General features: G+C 35.1%; 1 protein-coding gene across 1 annotated transcript in view; it reads right to left on the bottom strand.

Annotated features, from left to right (window-relative positions):
- Positions 1 to 1,809: 1,809 nt before the first annotated feature.
- LOC140675237 (lachesin) overlaps positions 1,810 to 19,485 on the bottom strand; it is a 29,944-nt gene continuing 12,268 nt past the window's right edge. Inside the window, exons 2-9 of the mRNA XM_072909500.1 lie at positions 9,691 to 9,812; positions 8,472 to 8,760; positions 7,607 to 7,765; positions 5,201 to 5,350; positions 3,861 to 4,011; positions 3,109 to 3,257; positions 2,961 to 3,014; positions 1,810 to 2,797 (exon numbers count right to left, since the gene is read on the bottom strand). Of these exons, the coding sequence (XP_072765601.1) occupies positions 2,673 to 2,797; positions 2,961 to 3,014; positions 3,109 to 3,257; positions 3,861 to 4,011; positions 5,201 to 5,350; positions 7,607 to 7,765; positions 8,472 to 8,760; positions 9,691 to 9,812 (1,199 nt within the window). The 3' untranslated portion in view covers positions 1,810 to 2,672. The remainder of the gene's footprint in view (positions 2,798 to 2,960; positions 3,015 to 3,108; positions 3,258 to 3,860; positions 4,012 to 5,200; positions 5,351 to 7,606; positions 7,766 to 8,471; positions 8,761 to 9,690; positions 9,813 to 19,485) is intronic.

The following is a 19,485-nucleotide window of genomic DNA, read 5'->3' as shown; positions in this document are numbered from 1 at the left end:
GCGCCATGAACCCATTTTCACCGCGGTACAGTGGCGCTAACTGGATCGATTTTAAAGCCGGTGGAACTACGTAGCTGGATCGACTTTCCAGCGGTTTGCGTCCGTGCTAGATCCACAAATTATGGTTCGCGTCCGTGCTAGATCTTTTGAGATCCATAACTGTGGATCTCAAAAGTACGAAACATATACATTCATTAATATTTTATTACATATTATTAATTGCAACTGCGCGTGATCTTTTTTCACTTTAACATATATTATGAAGTAATATACATATATATATATATATATATATATATAGTAAAGTAAAGTACCTCTCTGGTACTACCAATATGTTTTCGATTCTAGCTTCGAGAAATGAGTAGCCAATCAGTTTACAGCTTTTACGGAAAAGCGGCAATTTTATTGGCTACGCATTTCTTGGAGACAGGACTTTAGGGACGCTTTCTCTTGCACATGCGCGTTAACGCGACGTCAGTAAAGTATCCACGATCGCTGCGATTGGTTACTTTTAGTTTCGATATTTCGAGAGTCGCAATGTTATCTGTCATGCGAGAGTTTCAAATCATTCGCGACAAAAGTCGCGTCCGAATCATTCGGTATATATTTTTCACGATTTATTGTCGAAAAGTGAGTGTCGCGCGCGGCCGATTATCGCGAGTGTCTCTTATAAAGTGTCAAACATTTGCCGTAACCTGTCAAACATCGCGTGCGATGGCTATTGTGCGTCATTATCACGATGTCAGTGTCGTTTGTGTGAAATCTAGTATTGAAGCTCCCGACAAAATGCAGCCAAAATTGCATTGACTGATATCAAGTACGTACGTTCTGCATCGATATTACTTTTCACATTTTTACAACTAAAAAATAATTTTTAGTTCAAGTATTTAAGTTTTTTTATAGCTGATTTAACATGCCTAATAAACGATATATGTGTAAATAAATCTTTACGACATAAAAGCCGACATAATTTGGCGGGAAAATGTATCTCGTTCCCGCCAATTATAATTTTTATTATAAGACTGTAAGGTGACGCCATCTGATGAGCAGGTTCGAAAGTATAGCATCAAATTTGAATTTATTTACTTGCTCGAGACGAATCTCTCATGTATTGATGTCAGTTTTGACATAACATATTCTATATTTATACAATAAACTCTATATTTATGCAATAATTTCTAGCTATTGCACGGAAAGGATTTAATAAATTTATTACAAAGAAAAATAGATAATTATAGTAGATTTGTTTTGTTAAACTGAAACAAAATAAAATGAGATATATATTTAAAAGTTAAAAGAAAAAATGAAAAGTAAGAAATTTAGCTAAAAAGATGCTAATATTTTATCAAATCGATACATATATATCATCGATATAGGTATTCATGTATATTATGAGTTTCTAGGGATTTATTTATTATAAACAAATAAAAGGGAGAGAATACTTACCTCAACATGTTTGTAATAATATATAAAAATGTATATATATATCACAGTACAAGTCTCATTGAATGTAACGAGAATAATAAGTATTAGTACATACTAATAATATTATAAAAAAGCCCGTTTAGATAATCTATAGTTTGCACAATTTAACACAAAGATTTATTTATAATTTTAAACCGTATAATATAAAAAAATTAAATAAAAATACATATACAATATATTACCGATTACAGATGCATTAGAATATGCGATAGGTAAAATTACAAAAAAAAATTTGTCCTGAATTTTATCGCAAATTATATAGATTGCACATTATATAATTACCTAAATCAGGCTTAAAGCAGGTGGAAATGATTAAACGCGAAATAAAGTACAACGTTCGAGCCTTACTTTTATTTCAAAACATCAAAGTTTTCCGACGTTCAAAGTCAGTCAGCAGCGCATAAATCAATCACAAAATGACCGTTGATTATTATCGTCGATTCATTAAGCATCTCCGCGATGGCGAATCCCTCCCTTTTGAATTCCTCGATTCGCGTATAGATTTAAGTTTGATTCACGTTATACAGTTACCGTCAGAATTGATCATTATCCATATGTATTGTATAAAGAATCACACAATGCAAAGATATTTTCACTGCAAATACGTTTCGCGATGTTATTTTAAAATTGTTGAAAAAATTGCGCGACATTAAAATATCCGCGTGTTTTGAAAGAAAATGCTGTGTAATATATTTACCATAAAACATAAAGTACGTTGAAATGGCGAAATTATATAGCGCAATGTTTTATCGATTTGGCCCGTTTTCTGGCGATGGCTATACGAGTCGTATGAATCAAGCTTACTCGATCGATCCGCGAAATGCGAATCTAAAGCGACGCGTACATTGACAACATCCATTGATCTAAAAATGTCCTCGGGAGTAGGAAAGGAAAGTAGGAAGAATTTGGAGTACTAAAGACTCCGATTTATTATCTTATTCTCATTCTCTCTTTCTTTCTTTCTTTCTTTCTCTTTCTCTCTCTCTCTCTCTCTCTCTCTCTCTCTCTCTCTCTCTCTCTCTCTCTCTCTCTCTCTCTCTCTCTCTTTTGCTCGCTCTTTTGCCACACGTCCTCTACTACAGTACTTGTCTCGCACTCACACATTCTCTCTACATTCTTGTCTTTTTTTTGGCACAAAGTCATCCGGCACTAAGTAGCTTAGCGGTGACCAGTAATGGATGCCTTCTTCACCGTGGCCACAGTATCGGTATGAAGAAAAACATCGATAGGATGTGCGACAAGCTGCTACCACTTCCGGAGAAACCTTCGACGCCGTTGCTGGCGCCGGAACTTTGAGCAGCCTCGGCTAATCCTACGAAAATTATATCTTTTCATTGAAAAAAAAGGAAAAAAAAAAAAATGCGAAATCGACACAGACACACAGACACAAAAGCTCGAGAGGGATTGTGAAATTATTATATTACAACAATCAAATTAATATCATAATTCGCGCGAGAATAATTTGCTCTACTTACCACCAATAATGGATACGTGATCTTTCCGTGTTCTGTCAAAACCGATTTTAATCTCTGAAAATGAATCATCGAGCATTGATTCGAAAATTTCGATACATCAGAAATGGAAAATACCACAAAGAACATATTCGCAAACGCGCAAACTTACCGTATAATCTCAAAGTTCCGTCCGCCTTTCCTAGACTATTTGTCGAGACGCATTTATAACTACCGACGTCCTTCTCCGTGAATTTTTTGATTAAAAGCCACATCAGGACCGTGTATCCAGTACGTTCCTCTCGCACGTTATATTTCGGTCTACGTATTACACGAATAACTTTCAAAATGTTTTCCGAAAGAAAAATAGAAAGAAAAATGTTGAGCAAGTAGTAAGGAATCTCTATCGAACGAGTGCTTTTAATGTAATTTCCCATACAGCACAGAAAGTTTATTTACAGAAACGTTGCAGAAAAATATATTTGTAACATGTATGAAAAAATTATTATGTTATTGTACGGTTATAGCAACATTAAAAATATCCATCGATTGCGAAAATGTGCAACGATTGTAATGTATATTTAGAATTAATAAAAGTACTGTATTTGCTATCTCTAACGATTAAATTCAATTTTCAAAACTATTCTTGATAAACAAATTTTCTCAACACAAAAGTTTAATATCACATTTAATTATAATATTGTTAGAATATAATTATAATATTTGATAATATTTTTATTACAATATTGTTGCAATCTTGTGTATTACATACAATAGAATTTCATTGCGTCTTTACACAACGTTGGTTAAAAGTTCTGTGCTATATGGATTTTATCGTTTTTTTATCGTACTTCATATCTCGAGCAAAACGTTATATAGTGAGCAATTATTTGTATTAAGAAAGTAACGAGCGAAATAGCTCACCCCTCCAATAACATTTCGTCTTCCGTGCCTCGTTGATTCTTTACCCAATAATTGATCGTGTTCGGAAATGCTTCGACATAGCACTCTAACTGCACGTCCGTACCCAGAGGTGCGCCCAATAGTTGGTTGGGTGCTTTTACAACGGGTGCAACTATGGAAATAAAGCAAGTTTAAAAACCGCCGACAAACTTTTTTTTACGTTGAATATATACATATATATATGCGAGAAAAATTCGAAAATAAAAATTTTTCTCTCTTGAGAAAAAAAAAAAAAAACGAAAATCCGATTTGAAAATTTTTCTCCGATGAAAACACGTATCGAAATGAAAGAAGCTTACGTCTTATTTATAATCTTTCTTTGTACAATTTCCAAATCAAAAATGCAAATTTTTAACGCGTTTAAAGATTATATGAAGAAAATAAGCAAAATTTTTCAAAGGAGGGTGGGTAAAATATGTGTTAATTTTTGCCTAGAAAGTGTTACGTAAGTTACATATATTTTCTTGTATTTTTTGAATTGCTGAATACGAAAATACCCGTTTTAATATTAATTCGATTAGTATCGATTTTGTTGTAAGTATTTAATTATTTATATTACAGTTTAATTTTGTAATTTCTTTTATTGAAAACTAAAGAAACACTTTAAAATGAAACACGAAATGGTAAATATCTAACATGGCAAAATTAATATAATATAAAAATTATAAAGTATCTTCAGCTTCATCTTTTTTCATGTTTTTGAAATTCTCTCCGCAACATTTAATTATTTTTATAAACTGCCCATCCGATGAGACTTAAGATTCTTGAATAAATTGACTATTTATTTTTTAATTTTTATATTATATTGATTTTGCTACGTTTGATTTAACATTTCTAAAGTGTTTCTTTAATTTTCAGTAAAACTAAACTATAATATAAATAATTAAATAATTGCAAAATCGACACTAATTGAATTACTATTAAAAGTGTTTCCCTTGTTTCCCTTTAAGACGAATTTTGACCACTTTCTCACAGGTTTAAACCAATAAAACGAGTATTTTTTGATTCAACAATTCAAAAATTATAAGAAAATATATATAATTTACGTTACACTTTTTAGGCAAAAATCAGCACATTTTACCCGCCCTTCTTTTATTTGTGTTTTCAAGGGATGCTTTCTTAATTTTTGAAATTTTTAAAACAATTGCCACAACTTGCACGTCGATCACGCGATTGTTTGGTGGAATCGATTAGTGAATTATTTTCCGAGATCTGCGAGGCGAAGCAAAGCAAAGCGAAGCGAAGCGAAGCGAATCCGATTGAATCGGATCGAGCGAGCGAGCGAGCGAATTCGGGCTTACAATTCACAGCGAGCGTCACCCGCTTGCTAACTGCTGGCGGCACGTCGTTGCTGGCGATGCAGAGATACGCTCCCATTTGTCGCCTCTCGACACGGTGGAAATGCAGCAGCGAACCGTTGTAGTGGTCGTGCTTCTCGAAAGTGTTACCACCTGCGTACACGGGAGAGCATTTTATCATGTCGAAAGAGAAGTAGAAAAAAAAAAAAAACAAAAATACACCGATCGATCGCGATCCCGAGTTCTTGGCTTTCTGTTCTTTCTCAACAAGAAAAAAATCAACAGAGTTTGATTACGTCGGTTTTTGATTATTCTATACCTCCCGATTACCCCAGAAACCAAGAAAAAGCAATAGTTACAAACTTAATTAGAAACATACGAATTAAACGCAGATTGGAAATGAAAAAAAAAATATATATATATATATATATATATACGTTCAATTCTTTTAGACTATTTATACTTGGAAGTTTGACGAATTTTTTCACAAGAGTGCTCAAAGATAAAAAAAAAAAAAAAAAAAAAAAACCCCGTTGATAAGGAAATATAGTCGTACAATTACGTTCTATAGATAGCCGGTCGTACGGATAAGATAGATAGTTATAGTGGATTACTTTGGTAACTCGAGAGAAAGAGAGAGGGAGAGAAAGAGAGATTCGCGACTGTGAATACGAGAGCGTATATAGCACGATTCTCTATGTAATGTACACGCGCACAAACCGAGATACCGTCGAGAGAGGAAATCCTCTCGATTGTGCGCCCCGTACCCTCCGCGTTCCATCGCCTTCGTCTTCGAGGCCAGTTCACAAAGAGGAACTTGTTTCAACGAGCTTACTCGTTACATCCACTCGTCTGCGTACTTACGCCCAATCTAGGCGAGAATACGAGTTCAAAAAGTCTCCCGTTCTCTCTCTCTCTCTCTCTCTCTCTCTCTCGCTCTCTTGACTTATTACCAACTCTCCGTCCGCTCGCTTTCTCACTGTTTGAGTTCATCTTCAAGATCGGGCGTATCGTCGCTGCCTCTTTTTTTTTTTTTTTTTTTTTTTTCTTTAAATACAAAGGAAATATCGATGAATCCCATACAGCACAGATTATTGCAATTACATTGCAGCAACGTTGCAATATTGTAAATTGCAATGGAACATTACAAAGACATTGAAGAGATATAAATTCACAAAATACTGTACAGTTATTGCAACGTAACGTAAATATTTCGGAAAAATTTCAAGATAAAAAATCTATAATTATATTTTTTTTATGGTAAAACGTATGGGAAGCCTATAAAATATGAAAAAGTTTAACTTGAAATAAATACTTGTCATAATAAGTACGTATCTGAGAAGTATTATATTATAAATTTACAATATATATATAATATTTTTTAGATGAAAAATTATAACAAACCTTTGTTCAACTTTTTTGAATTTTATGTGTCCATGTATGCTTCTAATATTTATTTATCAACAACAAAAATGTTTTTATTGGCAACATTATTGGCCGATAATATTTTATTGCAAGCTTCCTAAAAGCGGAATTAATGTTGCTGCAATCCCACAGTAATGTGCAACAACATTCCGCGGTGAATTTGCAATATTGCAATATTGCAATATTGCGATAAAGATCGTTGCAATGTGTATTATAAATCTTTCTGTGCTCTATGAGATAATTGCGACTTTTCGATTGCGAGATTTTACATTAATTTAATTCTCTAAATGAGAGAAAAATATATTATTCGCGGGCAAAAACTAGAAAACGCGATTTCACCTTAAATATTGCCTTGTGTGAGAAAATCAATAGGCGACAATAACGATAAGTGCAATCGGGAAAGGATTCGTCCGCATTCTCCTGGACTTCGATAATAGGTCGCGCTTTAACGCATTTCGACCAGGCAACTACGCCAGGTAACTAATAAGATATTAGTGCACTTAATTATCCTATTAATATTGAATTATGTGTTGGAGAGCGCGTGTAATATCCCCTACTCGTGAGAATTTCGCATCTATAGAGCGCATTGCGGAATTTCACATCGGCAATAAATAAAATTGGACTTTTTAATTTTTTATTTATCATTAACTTTACCAAAATGAATTTATACCCAAATCAACGAAATGTGTCACGTCAATTATTATACCATTTTAGCACATTTAACAAATATCATTTAACACGAATAATCAGTTTTAACATTCCATAAATAATATAAATATTGGTGTTTTGCATTTAAAATGTATTTAATAATATTATCAAAATATATCTTTGATGTGTATTTGAATGACGCGTCTATTTGAAAACATTTTGCAATGAAAATACTCGTGGACGATTTTCGATTTTGTGCTTCGTCGCAACAATTATTGATTGACACCCAAGTAAAAAATAAGTAGAAATTTAAATTGTTTGCTTTGTGATTCTTACCGGATGTAGGGGCCCTTATGACGATGGGTTCCCCGTCCTCTCTCCTCCAAGATACTCTTGGAGGTGGATGTCCCGTCGCGCGACAGCTCAAAGTCGCGTTATCGCCTTCGGCTACTGCCAGGTCGGCGCTGGTATCTCCGTAAACGATATCGGGCGGAACTACGGGGCAAACGTTCGCACCGATAAATACATGATGGTCCACCTGCCATCTCTCAACGTGCGACAGAATGTCTTCTCTCTCTTTCGTACGAGTACTTTACGAAAGTCATTACGTAAAACCGGCCCTCTTTGTTGGACCTCGTTTTTTGAAAGAATATGAGGAAGTTTATTTACGATAAAGGCAAGAAAAAGAAAGGATATATGGCACAAAAAACAAGAATAAGTACGCACTTGAGCGGAATGTTCGGGACGAGGGAGGTAATTTTACGGCGAGGAGATCTTTTGTGCGTCTCTTTTCCGGTTGTTCGTTCGTTCGAGCAAACTCAAAGAGCTTTACATATGGGACGTTCCTTGCTCTTTCCCCTTTTGCGATCATCGATTTGCATGTTCTTTAAATAAATTTTTAAGTAAATGCTTATGTTATGCATTACTTTTTAGCGTAACCAATTTTGCGGCGTTTAACATTGCTGTCTTTCATGTCTATAATAACCGGCATAATTAGGAAGAAGAAAACAATCCATCTCGATTATCGTTAGAATCGAAGAGTATCTAGAAAGAATTTTTTTTTTTTAACAACCTTGCAAACGTCAGAGGATTTTGAATTATCGGTCAATCAATTAGATTTCTCAAACACAACGCTGTTAGATTAATCCGATAAGGGGGGAGAGAGAGAGAGAGAGAGAGAGAGAGAGATAATCAAGCTTACCGTGAATATCGAGACAACCGAGCTCAGATATCATCGGACTGGTGTTGATCTGACACATGTAACAACCCCTATCGGTCTCCTTCAACTGACGAATGTGCAGACGCCACGTGCCGTTGACGACTTCCTCCGTGGCTTGGCTACTGCCCGTCACTCCAAAAGTACCGCCGGATGCTCCGCCGGACCCGGAACTTCCGCCGCTCTCATACGAGACCGAGATACGCGCATTATGCGTCACGATCCGGGTATGGATAGAGAGGATTGTCTGGTCCGAATTACGTAGCCATCCAACCTGGAAAGTCCAGCGATGCAACGCGAATATGCAGCTGTGGCATCCTCGAGTATCGTCGATCGAATAACTTAAAATATTTTATTAAATTGAAAAAGAAAAAACACATCCGTTCTGAAGGAAAGAGAAAATGATAGTAAAGTATAATATTGTGAGGAGTATATAAATTAAATTAAATATAGAGGGGGGGAAAAAAATAAAAAGTAGAAAAGGGCTAGATGTACGATTTGTTAGAGAGAACGAGGGAAAAAGTTTTATTTTATTTTTTTCCTTCCTGATTTCAGGTTTAGTTTCGAGATTAGTTTTGCGCCAGCAGGCGCAATTCGACTCGATCTAACCACGATTTGTTTTACTTTTGTTAGCTTTATTTCGTTTTACGTCTGATGGAGAGGAGTGACCCGATATGAAGATTAAGCGCGCGTGCGGAGAAACAAAAAGGGATGCTACTTTTATGGCGAATTTTTCACTCGTGGCAATTCAATTTTGCCACGTAGCACGTCTCCGGCGAACGTTACGTGACCTTACGTTTGCGATATCAGGATAGTCGACATTTGTTACGTTGCGTTTTGTCACATCGTTGTACCTTTCCCGTCGCGACGGCAAGGAAATCTGGGCTGGGTGTTTCGTCAAAAGCTGACGGGCAACACAAGCGCGCGTTACGCGTTTTAATTCGAGTTTACGTCGATAGAATCCACTAACGTATAAACCATAACGGCAGGAATTTTTAGCATAGCGCATAAAAAAAAAAAAAAAAAAAAAAAAGAAAAAAAAACGTTGTATGAAAGAGTAAAAACGGCTCTACGAAAAATGCGACCAGGCGGCGTCGATATAAAATCCTGTTACGGTGTAAAACCAGTGGCAGATGCGTAAGCATTTTAATCCACGTGGCTCTTTTATTCGCGATTACAAATATTTACCCAGCGATGTCATTACCTTGTACTTGCGTATGCTTATGTTGCGAATGCTGCAGGAAAATACGACCTCGCGGCCAATCGCGGCAGTTTGATTTCCAACTGGTGCTACGAAAATCGGGCCTGTGGCAGTGCTCGTCGAATCTGAAACAAATTCAAGTTTCGTTTGATTTCAAATGGGATCACAAAACTGGGTCGTCGTCTCGGTGAATCCTTCGTTAAGTTGCATTCAAAAGATTTGCATATTTCTAAATATATTTCTGTACATACATGTGACTGCGCAACGATAGCCCCCATGCGGCACAAAAACATTGTACACACTTTACGATAATCTTTTACCGCAATATTGCAATATTACAAATTCAAAATGTTGCAAAATGTTGCGGCACCATTGTTGTAAGATTGCAGCAAAACGTTAAAATGTCCGCCTTTAGGAAGATTGCAACGAAATATTATATAACAATATTGCAATGTTATGAATTTGCATTGCTGCAATCGTCGAATAATATGTTGCATATAGTATAAAAATATTTTTCTTTCTGATAGATAAATAAGTATTAGAAGCATATACGAGCACGTAAAATTCAAAAAAAGTTGAACAAATGTTTGTAATAATTTTTCATCTAATAAATATTATATTATAAATTTACACATATAATATTATATATATTATTATATGTATACAATTTATTATATGTAAATTTATAATATAATACTTCTCAGATAAGTATTATTATTGCAAGCATTTATTTTAAGTTTCACTTTTTTGTATTTTGTATGTTTCCCATAAGTTTTACCGTAAAAAATATAATTATAGAATTTTTTATTTTGAAATTTTTCCAAAATATCGATGTTACGTTGCAACGACTGTGCTGCTATTTATAATCTCTGCAATGTCTTTGTAATATTTCATTACAATTTGCAATATTGCAACGTTGCTGCAATGTAATGGCAATGATCTGTGCTGGTATAGCCTCACCTCGTCCAATACACAAGGAATAATAATAATTGAATGCCACATTACGTCTACTATTTTTTAGCCTGCTTATCGACGGGAAGAGATTAATGGAAAAATATTAAAAGGCGGAAATTTCATCGTCACCCCCATTCATTATGTTGACAGTGAAATTTCCTTTGAAAATATTTCAACGGGCTGTGTCACCGGGACGGTAATAAGTGCATGTCGCAAAGTTTCTTAAGTACTATCAAGGGTAGCTAATTATCGCATGCTTATTCACGCCTGTTGGTAGATTACGACGTCCCTAAACAGATAATGTCAAGTTTCAAGTTGCGCGGGGTAAACTTGGTCGGCGTCAACCAACTTCGGGAACGGCTTCGTACGTGAAATTCTCGTTTGAGAGATAACGTTGAGCGATCTTTCTATTTTACTCGCTACGCGTTACGAATGCTCGATAAATAAACAGTCTTTGAAGAGACATATCCACCTTTTAATATCTAACGACCGTGCTTTATCCTTTGCGTAACGCGCGCAAAGTATATCGTACGCGAAAATATAATATTTAGAGAGAAGAGAGAGAGAAGTGAAAGAGAAGAGGAAACCAAGAGGAAGGCAAGTGCAACATTCAAATTTGAATTGCTACGTACGATCGCCTTTACGTATTTCACATGTCCGTTTTATTTTCTCCCGACTTCCCATGGCTTTTATACTCGGCCAACAGAATAAGCTACATCCGACTTGGGCAATATTCAAATTGCCCTTCTACGGATTTAACGTTTCTGAGATGACACCGTGGGACAAATCGCCGGGGAAATGAAACGAGCTGCCAGATTAGACAGTAGCAGCAGTATCTCCGTCGCGGTAAAAAAAGAAAGAAAAGGAGAGAGAGCGAGTTTCCACGCCGGTGTAGAAACTCACACTCTTTTGTACCGAGTGAACGACCCAAATTCTTCGAAAGACATGGAAGGATAGATGAGTCGAGAGAATGTAGCGAAAGGGCGGAAAAAACTCAAAGTTTCTTATTGTTCACGTTATCTTAAAATATGCTGTCTTATAACGCGTCAACGCAATTTAATTTTCGTTATTGTAGCAATTTTTTAATTTTTCTCTGAAAATATATCTTGAAATTCTTAACAAAGTAATAGGTATATATCATAAAAAGAGGATTTTAAAAAATATTACAATAAGATAATGTATAAAAGAGACAACAGTTATACACAACAAAAAATAAAAAGTATAAAGAAAAGAAAAAAAAATAGAGAAAGCGTTGACCGAGAATAGATATAGAGCAAAGCACGTATGTTAAATATATACAGTAAAGTAAATTAATTAGTTAAATTAATAACCGTGTTTGGCGGCTAATATTTAATTAAATGTAGCGCCAAACATTTTCCGAGAGTATCTAATAAGTATCATTTCCGCGTATTTATGTTTCAGTTTTACTCTTCGAAACAGGGACGCATTTTACTACGGTGAGTTTGAAAAAGTGCATCCTACTCTATCCAAGGTATTCAAGGCAATCAACAGTCGGACATTCTTTGCATTTTTATCGCAGGTAATTTACTTGCCACTTTCTTTTTCAACTTTGCGACTTTGCGGAACAAGAGTAACTCTTACCGTTTGGAGGAAATTTTTTTTTTTTTTTTTTTTGATTTCGTAAAAAGCATTCACACGTGAAACAAAATATAATACATTTATTACGCATATCTATCATTTATTAATAATAATAACATCTCTGACATCTTTGCGTTCGCGTGTAAGAAAGTATACACTGTGACTCGAATAATAACGCATTCCCGCGGTATATAATACTATGCTTTCCGCTACCGATAACCGAGAGAAAACAATCAATCATCTTCCGACATTCTGCAATTTTCTCGCCTTCACTCCCTCTCTCTCTCTCTCTCTCGTCTTCTTTCTCTTACATCATTTCTTATCTCGAGTATTTCAAAGTAAAGTCAAGGAATCAATACGGTCGTCGCGTACCGCGCGCAATCATTTTCTCGCCTCAAACGGATACCGACAGGCGTGTCGAAATCAAATTCCAAGCACAACGTGTATTTCGATATAAATATATATTGATACGAGAGGGAGAGAGAGGATGAGACCAAGTTTTGATATGTGTCTGTATACGATTTTTTATACGTTTACTCTCTCCAGGGGCCGATGGCCAGTTTCCGTTATATAGCGAGAAAGGAAATCACCTTTTGGCAATTTCTTTTTTCCTCCGACTTTTTTCCCTCGATTTATTCGCGAAAACAGGCCGTCATATTCTCACGGAAATCACGAAGTTATAATTCAGAATGCTACGTGCGTTTGAGAAACAAGGAACATGCAAATGCAAATTCTAATCTTGATTTCGTGGAAAATCGCGAGGCACTTTTTCTCCATCCTTTTGACACGTGTATATTAATGACATTTAATAATATTAATAATCAAACATGTGTTTCACTTTCTTAAAAATTCATATTTACTCTACATTTTAAGCAAACGTGACAAATTTGACAACTAGTTGCTTGCTTATAAAAGGAAAATATATATATATAACTTTTAGCTGCACATCTGACAATGAATATTAAACGCGAAGGTAATAGGAAGTAGTATTATGAAATTGCAAACACTGCTTTATATATATATATATATATATATATATATATATATATATATATATATATAAATTGCCGGGAAAGATGTACGATTCAACTGGTGTAATGTGCAATGAAAGTTATTATTAAACGTCGCAGAGTGATTTCCGAGCTAATGAGGAACGCAAGAAGTATAAATCTCCGGCGTGTCTCGGTATACATACATAATACATACATATATGTATATGTATATGGCCATGTTCAAGTACGCGTATAAACTTCTCGTGAAACTTCAGACATCTCAGGAATATTCCAATCTCTGAATATACCGCGAAGGCAGACGGCTCTAAATATGAAATTCTCTTAAGCGGAACGAGCACGCGAGGGGAATTCTTCCCCAACTGGGTATATACATGCGGCAAATTTTTACTTTCGCTCGTATGTTATGGCATGTATATATGACGGTCCGTTGTGGGTGATAGGGGATCATTCTACATGAAGAGATGAGTCGAAAATGTAAAATGAAATCTTTTTCTACGAGAAAGTCCAATTTACTAACAATTTCCTTCTTTATACGAGTCTCTTTTTATATTAATAAACGTACAAATCTGTATGAAAATTATTAATTCAAGAGAAGAAATCATAAATTAATAATCTAAACTAGAAGAAATAAATTGTCTAGCAATCTCTCCGTCTCTTTCCATACAGCACAGATCATTGCAATGAAATATTACAAAGACATTGCAGAGATATAAATTCACAAAATACCAGCATAGTTGTGTTGCAAAATAATATATAAATATTTTGGGAAAATTCAAAATTAAAAATCTAGAATTAGATATTTTTTTTTTTTATGGTAAAACGTATGGGAAACATGTAAAATACGAAAAAGTTGAACTTGAAATAAATGTTTGCAATAATATTTATCTAACAAAAGAAAGATATAAAAGTGTCCCGCTTCGATTTTAATTTTTTTTCAATATGTTGTAGTCTAGGCAAAAATAGAAGACACTTATTTTTTTATACGTGCTTTTTTTGGCCGCTAAGAGGGTGAAAGAAACACCCTCTTGAGAAAAATCGAATTTTATGTTTCTGAGCAAATACCGTCAAAACGGTAAGCGATATAAAAAAAATTTTCAAATAAAAATCTTTTTAATGTACTTTAAAACAGCATCAAATTTTTCAAAATTGAAGGAAGGGAGATGGAAGGATTTCGAAAAATCTGATTATGCAATTTTTAAGTACATTAAAAACCATAAAACTACTTAAATAATTTACATATACAATTATATATATATAATTATATATAATTTTATAATATAATATTTTTTAGATAAAAAATTATTACAAACATTTGTTCAACTTTTCGTATTTTATGTGACCATATATGCTTCTAATATTTATCACATTCCAATATTGCCATAATATTTCGTTGCAATTTTCCTAAAGGCAGACATTTTAACGTTGCTGCAATTTCACAGCAATGGTGCAGCAACATTTTCCAGTGAATTTACAATATTGCAAAATTGCGGTGAAAGATCGTTGCAATGTGTATATAGAATCTTTCTGTGCTGTATGGATTTCCACGTGTATCGCAAACCACTTGTTTCGGAACATGTTAGCGTCAACATGTACATACATCTGTCTTTGTAAACAGAAACGTGACTCACTTGGCGAATTATCGATAAGATCGGTTTAGTGACGTGTAACAGTAGTTTAACAGTGGCATGTCCGTGAACGAAGGATAACCAACAATTGATAATCATACTCCTCCTAGTTTCTGCAACAACGATATATCGATATAGATATGTAAGCAGGATTGGAGCGGATAACGTGCGCACGCGCGCGTATAGTTTGATAGAACTTGGATGGAACTTCCGATTATTATGCCAATTCCCAAGCAACTCGCTCTTCGACTACTCCGCTCAGAGATTAGATTCATCTCTCCGAAAGATATAATCTCCGGCGTGCTTCTGGCTAATAAAAAGACGCTCACAGGGATTGCAATGCGCTAAGCTTTTTGATATCGGTTCACTAGAAAACGAGCAATTTCTTTTTCCACGGAAGAAATCTTACGCCATTTACGTAAATCCAACTGCAACTTTCGAGGAAATTTTACAGTACAAATTATTGTATGAAAAAATGCATTCCTTTTTTTGCAATATTTATTGCAAAACCTAAACTATATAACAATAATATATATCAAGCTCTTTATTAATATAAAAATTATAAATTATGTATTTGTTCTGTTTGTTAATGAATATGAGAGAACACTTGTGTTTATCAAAATATTTAAATAATTGCACCATCTCTTTGTGAAATATAATATGTATATAATTTTATTGAATAAAAATATCGCGCCTAGAAAAAAATGATATATTGTAATTTTTATTACAATATTTTCTCCGTATTTAGATATTATAAAAGTATTACGAAACCATTACGTCATTTGGACTTGTGCTTTCTGAAACCAAACGAAATGTTTCCGATGCAAATGCGAACGCGAGCAAGCATCACGAGTGAAATCCGGCGAATTGACCTGACAGAAAAATTCTGAGATAATCGCGTATCTCCCCGTAACAACCCATGTCAGAACGTCAACAGCGGCTTGGCATCTAGAACAGCACACCAGTTCGATATGCCATGTATATGGCATCATATGTACACGCGTCGAGTAGCCTGGCTGCGTTCGCAACAGGTTCTCCTCGACGTTTCCAAGTTTCTCTCGGTTTCCGTGGGACATGGCACGCCCGTTATAAAACCGCCGCAAAATCGAATAATTAAATCTTCCCGTAAAACGATCAAATATCAATTTACAAGTCGAATATGCAGGCTAATTCTCGACCGTGTTGATACAAACGTAAAAATGTGATTCGATGCGGAAAAATCGAAAGAATGTAGACTGAAACATTTTCATGCAAGGCTTCAGTTTTCGAAAAATCAGTTTTGACAATTAATGTGTCTTTTGTTTCTTTTTTTTTTTTTTTTTTTGGTTTGGATAATTTCAAACTACTTTGCGAGATTTTAATTATTCAATTAAGCTTCAATTAATATTAATTATCAAAGAACAGAAAGAAAAATTTAACATTGTATTTAAAAATGTAATGTAAAATAAATAAGGTTGTTTGAATGAGTTATTTGTAAATCATTAAAAGGGAGATATCTTGAAATATTTAAATATTTATTCTCTTAAGTAGAATATCTTATCTTTATACATATTCTGAATAAAATCCGCTGTATTTGAAACAAATTTATTGATTTATGTATAAAAGTTATGCCATTTTAAGATGAGCAAAAGGTATTATTAATTTTTTAACTTTTATAATTGATTTTCACACAGCTTTAAGTAAGAAATTTATTCCACATTTTTATTTCTTCTTTCGTGCAAAGTTAACTTTGTATGAATCTTTAAATACGAGTGTCTAACTTTTCTAAATCATTTTGAAATATAAATTTAATAGTCTAATAAATCTGATAAATCCTGAAATATTAAAAGAAATAAGTATTTTTCTCTTGCCCCTCAGAGAGAGGGCAATTACGCGTTTGCTTAAATCAATGAGTGATTATCTTACAATTTATTGACCATGTCAGAATATCTCGGAAAAACTCGTAAAATTGTGAAAGCGACTTGGGAGCAATGAAGTACGACGAAACACTGAAAACTGAAACTTTCTGTTAACTGATCTCTTTGTATCCGAGGAAAGTTTCGAGGTCGTTTTCTCCCTCGAGAGAGAGAGAGAGAGAGAGAGAGAGAGAGAGATTTATAAACAAAAAGGAGCGTGTCGATAATTATATAGAATAGTTAACTTTTCAATTAAATTATAAAGCAAGTGACAGGACAATCATCATTGATGTGGTGGCCGTGATACCGATCGAGTTTTTAGATATGGGAATTTATATAAAATAATCTTTTCAGTAAAATCAAAATTTTTTTTAATTAAAAAGAAGAATTTCCAAAAAATTTTCAACGCGACTATTGTATACGTTTTATTGTTAATGAAAATGTTATGCACAAAAGTGCATTGAGAAATGTGGAATTTTATCCCCTATTCCCTCCCGCTGATGACTGACAATGAGTGATGTACCAGACGTCGGGAAAAAACGTAATGACGTCCATTCGCGAATGGAATATCCTCGATATATGATATTTTCTAGTACAGATTAGAAATCCGGATACAATCCACGCCCGAGTTCCGTTTTGATAGATTTTCCATTATTCGCAATTATTAGCAATTAATTTTCGATTATCCGCGGCTTCGATTATGCAATGTATTAACTTTCCATCGACGTCGTCAAATTTGATCGAACGGAACGAATTAGTGACGCGTGAAATCAAACTTAAATATACATATTCGAGTTTTAGCGCACGATATAAGATAAAAGTATTGTAATAAAAAAAAAAAAGAAAAAAAAAAAGAAAAAAGAAAAAAGATAATAAAGAACAAACATTTTCGCAGAGATTGAATCTGTATTTTTGCGAGCGGGCGGCGACGGAATACTGGCTAAACAACACTCCGTCAAGGTGCGGTTTGTCTTTCTTGCCTTTTGCCAGAAACTATAGCTCAGGCGTACAAGCGCCGATGTAATCTGCTTGCTAACGATGTCGACGTGCATCGGAGAGATCCGTACTTAATTAATCCTCGAACGAGAAGCGCGAGTCGCGAGCGTGAGCGCGGAAGCGCGAGGAATCAAAGGATGGAACGCGCTTGTACCGCGCGTTGAAACTTGTTTATTGAATTGCTACGTCGTACTGCGGTTAAATGCGAGGGGATGTTTAAACTCGTGGAAGTGAATTAAGAGTATCGAGTAACCTCTGCGAAAGTTTCCGAGTTTCAAGAAATTAGCAAAGTTTGAGGCGAGGTACGACGGCAGATATGCGCGCGGAACAGAACGTTCCGGGGACGGGGGTGGGTTCGATGCCTCCAAATAAGTCCGCGCCTTCGGCCAAATAAAATTTCCCCCATTACTGTACCCCGCCGCTATGTTACCGGCGTGCCCGAAATTACCCAACTTTTCGGCAAAACGTAATATTTTTCCCCGGAGAATGTATCGAAAGCCGCGCGCGAAAACGCATTTTGCCAAGAGCGGCGGCATGTTTATACATATATATATATATATATATATATATATTTTCTTGCGGAAAACAGCCGAAGCTTGGAAAGGCCATTTGCCAAGTTTCTGGCATTTTGACGCGACGTACATATACATAGAGAGAGAGAGAGAGAGACAAGAACGAGTACAGAAGCAGGGTTGGAGGAAGCAAGAAACGCAAATTTGAAATTCCATTCTGACGCGTTCCACCGTGTGCATATTATTCCGCGCGCGTGTCATTCATGTTCAAAAACTCGGAAAAACGCTGTCAATTCAACGATCCAATGGTAGGACGGGCGAATCCATTGAACACGATCATATTTGAAAAATCGACTCTCTCCGCAACGGCGTTCAAGTTTCACTAACACTGATAATATTTTACACTCGGGATTTGCGCAAGCTTTCAATCAAAACAACATCGATGAATGTAATTTTCAACTATACGTATATATATATATATATATATATATGTATGTGTGTAAAAACATCACGTTTATATCTTTCATTATCGTTGTTCCAAGTATCATTAGAAAATTTATCGCTGCGTATATTTCATCTATATAAATATACTTTGGTGATGGAATAAAACCAAAAATTGCATCATAGTTTTTCGATGTCGTTCGCATATTATATATATATATATATCGATTTTGCGAGTCATGAGATGGACATATTTCGGTGGAAATCGTCTGTGTATATGCGTCCGCGCGACGTATCCATCGAAACGTTAAAACGAGGGGAAAAAAACGCGAGTGCGAGGGAACAGCGATTGAAGAATTGAGAGTCTTGACTACTGAAGCGCACTTTAAGTGCACTCGCGATGCACACTTGAGCCGTACGCCATATCTATTTACATTTGAGTCAGTGGATATGTCGAAAAGTGTCGGCCCTTCAATTCCAAACGCTCATGCATGCACAAAGAACTCCCCAATTCACTTCTCTCCTCTCGTATAATCTTCTCGCGTCTCTATTCGAAGGAAAATCCGATTTAAATGTATCACAATTATTTAGGGAAATTTTCATAAGTAATATTATTATCACATTATCTCTCTCTCTCTCTCTCTCTCTCTCTCTCTCCCTCTCTCTCTCTCTCTCTCTCTCTCTCTCTCTCTCTCTCTCTCTTTCATAAACTGTCAAAAGTTGCGATTCGATCGACAGTGAAGAAAAAGGATGTGGATCAATT

Source organism: Anoplolepis gracilipes, chromosome 17 (genome assembly GCF_047496725.1).
Source record: "Anoplolepis gracilipes chromosome 17, ASM4749672v1, whole genome shotgun sequence".
NCBI lineage: Eukaryota > Metazoa > Arthropoda > Insecta > Hymenoptera > Formicidae > Anoplolepis > Anoplolepis gracilipes.
Note: the sequence above shows the minus strand (reverse complement) of the source record. Positions and strands in the feature narration are given on the sequence as shown.